The following is a 3,186-nucleotide window of genomic DNA, read 5'->3' on the forward strand; positions in this document are numbered from 1 at the left end:
TATTAATACGTCGACTCAGTACTCGCTAACCATCTCGATAATCTGAGAGTAATGTACTAGATGAAACAGCAAGTTCAACGGTCAAGCCAATGCATACATTTCCCGTATTGATACAAATATAAATGATGTTGCAACAGAGGCTGTCCTTCAGATCGCCTTTTAGTTCTCAGTGTCAGCAGACGTGGGTACTATTCACTCTTCCTGTGTGTGTGGGTTTTTTTTTTCTTCTGTTTTACTGTGATAGCTATCAGAAAATGAAATTCAGCGGCATCAAAATACTGACCGCTACTGGATGTGTATTAGAAACAATGAGCAATATGTATCATCGTGACTTGTACTGCAGTAGAAACAATTTGCAGATAATATGCTTGCTTTTCGGAATGTGAAGTTGATATTTTGAAAGCTGAAGATTTGCTTGACCCTAATTTGGCATATTGTCTTCTCTCTTTTTGCTTTCAGCATTCACGTCAACTAAATCGCTTTGACTTACGTCGAAACATCCGCAGTACATCTGGGATATTGGAGGTTATATAAAACATATAGCTCTTCCCTTGGTATGATTGAAAGACAGTGAAGGACTTCCGCCATTACCTCAACGCTTGGGATCCGGGACATCGCTTGGCTATATTTAGCAGAGGTTGAAAGAGAGACAAACCCGAAGGGAAAGTGGGGCGCACATCTTGCTTTTTTATTCCATTTTGAACCCTGGTTTAACAAAACTGTTGTGCATCTGTGCTCGCTAGTGCACTCCTACGCAAAGTCCTCCCATCAATACCAAACGAGCGAGTTTGCATTCGTTGACAGCACTCTGAAGAAGGTTAGTGGCCAAGGACTAGGGACCTCTTGAATTGTCGCTCACGACTTGGAAAACGCAAATTAACCCAAGTTAATGAGTCACACTGCGCAACTAATATAAACGAGAAAGGCGGACTGTCTCAGAATCGCTCTGTACGATTGAAGAGTTACAAGGTGCAGCTACACTCTTCTACTGGCATTTTTTTAAGGGTTCTCAGAACAAGACATTATCTAAAGAACAGTGTCGTCTTTTGCGAGCGAATCTTATCTAGAGCGTTGAAGGCATTCAGCGGCTGGTCCTGCGCAGAGTGTGCCTTTGACGATGTCTCCAGCCCGCGGCACGAGTCCAGGCATTGTGCAGCTGAAGGAACAGAGGTTGAGTGTGTACTGTTCGCCCAGGTTTTGCAGGCGGAGCCGCTTCCTCGAGACGGCCTGTGTGAATTCTATGCTAGAAAAGCGTGACGACATTGGTTGGCTGAGAGCGTTCGATCCCCGCTTCGGCTCGCAGGGTAATCCGAGTCCCAGCCCGAACAGCAGACGATCCAAGTCAGCGAACGGACTCGCCTCTTCGCCTGTTCCGAATAATCGCAAGAAGTTCGCGTCGCAGTCCACAATCTCTCAACAGTCTTCTTCGGATACTGATTCGCTTGGCTGTGCGCACCTCCTGGCGAACATGGACATCAGCTCGCCTGCCATCACAACGAACGACGGTAGCCCGGTAGACATAAATTCCCCACAGCCGGGCACACCTACGCTCTTGCCGAAGCGACAGAAGCAACGACCAGCTTCCCTGGCTCTGTTGGACAACCATGCGACCGCCCATAGTCTGGACTCAAATGCCAATGGGGACTCGGGCGTTGGCCCCGCTTGCTGCAGTTTACACGTCCGCAGGGAACGACCGGTTGACCGCAGCCCGGCTGGGTCCGCCAGAGCCATCCCTACCTCTAGCCGCAGTTTGAACCCACCAACGTGTAATCCTCTGAGTAAGTCGTGTTCTGACCTTCGGGGTGCTAACATCGAGGAATGCTGCATGATCCACCCGAACTTCTCCTGCAGGTGCCCAAGTCACCTGTCCCTCCAATCAGCGCGCGTTTCTACGCCGTCAGACTCGCGGACAGGCTCTCGGATAAGCCTTATTTCGGAAGGTGTTGACTCTTACGAAGGACTCTACGAAAAGGCCTATCGAGCGACGTACGTGATGGACAAGGACCGGCTGGTGCAAGAGACTAAAGTGTCCCCTGATAGATTAGTACGTGAGTGGCTGGCAAGACAGGAGGAGGTAACGCAACGCACTCCGGAGCAACAAGAAGTGCAGCAGTAGTTTGACCTCAGTTAAAGTATGAGGAAAAATGTCTTGCGCCACCAACGAGAGAGGTTAAACTGTGTTGGTATCCCTGGGACTGTCAAAGACAGTAGCACACTTTTCCCCACCTTTGATATCATGAAAGGCGTTTTGTAGTAAAGATGGCTGCATATGATTATTAAAACCAATTAAAACCTTCGAGATATTATTAGATGTTTTAATCCAATTGGAGAGATTGTACCGTGGATAGCGGGTTGTCAGAGAAGAAAGAAAGACTGATGGACACTAGAAGTATCGCCCAGATATCCAGTAGGAAATAACGCCTTTCTTTAGACCGTGATATGATTTTTTGCGTGCAATTCTTTGTGAGATATGTATATAATAATTATTCAATTTGTCGTAAGCACTTTCCCATTACTTCATGCACCTTTTACGTTATGCCTGTGCCCATGCTTTTTTTTTCTCCGTTTTACAGAAATGTGAATTGTCAACAGTACTCAATGCAATCATCACATTTCTGTATGGTTGGGTTTCAATATGCTATCATCATTTCAATCATTTTAGTCTTGTCTCTGAACCAATCGTGGGTTTGTAAGATACGCTAGACTTCATGCACAATGTGAGAAATGTACCTTTTAGATATTGCTATATGGGAGGAGATCTAAAAGGAGAGGGATTAATGACGAAATATTCCAGTAAACATCCTAGAGATGAGCGATTTTATAAGTCGAAGATAAGTTATGCTCTACATTATTATTATTTCCATGTAGGGAAGGAGTTCATGTTATGAGTCAATATTTTAGTTGCAACGTCACGTTTGCCAGACGTTATTTATCCCCCAAATAACGCGGCGGACTACAAATGAAAAGTTTGATCGCAAGAGATAGGTTCGGAGGCATTTTAAACATTTTTCAGGAACTCCTTAAAGGTAGGGAATCCCATTTGCATGCCTTAAATGAAGAGTTGTGTAAACTCAGTGGTATGTTGAAAAGAGTATCATTTTAGAAACTCCCATAAAGTATTGAAAGTGGAAGGTAACATTTAGTACATTTTTATTGACCGTTAGATTTTGAATTGAATTTTTTTCG

The 3,186-nt window shown here is 44.9% G+C and overlaps 1 protein-coding gene across 1 annotated transcript; it reads left to right on the forward strand.

Moving 5' to 3' along the window:
• Nucleotides 1-1,043: 1,043 nt before the first annotated feature.
• On the forward strand, nucleotides 1,044-2,116 carry LOC139733255 (uncharacterized). The gene has a single exon (XM_071644095.1). The coding sequence runs from the start codon at nucleotides 1,118-1,120 to the stop codon at nucleotides 2,114-2,116; it is 999 nt and encodes a 332-aa protein (XP_071500196.1). The 5' UTR covers nucleotides 1,044-1,117.
• Nucleotides 2,117-3,186: the final 1,070 nt, after the last annotated feature.

Source organism: Diadema antillarum, unplaced genomic scaffold (assembly GCF_040938485.1).
Source record: "Diadema antillarum isolate AM-2024a unplaced genomic scaffold, OU_Dant_1.0 seq00000466_RagTag, whole genome shotgun sequence".
Lineage (NCBI taxonomy): Eukaryota > Metazoa > Echinodermata > Echinoidea > Diadematoida > Diadematidae > Diadema > Diadema antillarum.

Coding starts and splice junctions, on each gene's coding strand:
- LOC139733255 (XM_071644095.1), top strand. CDS start 1,118: ATGTCTCCAGCCCGCGGCACGAGTCCAGGCATTGTGCAGCTGAAGGAA.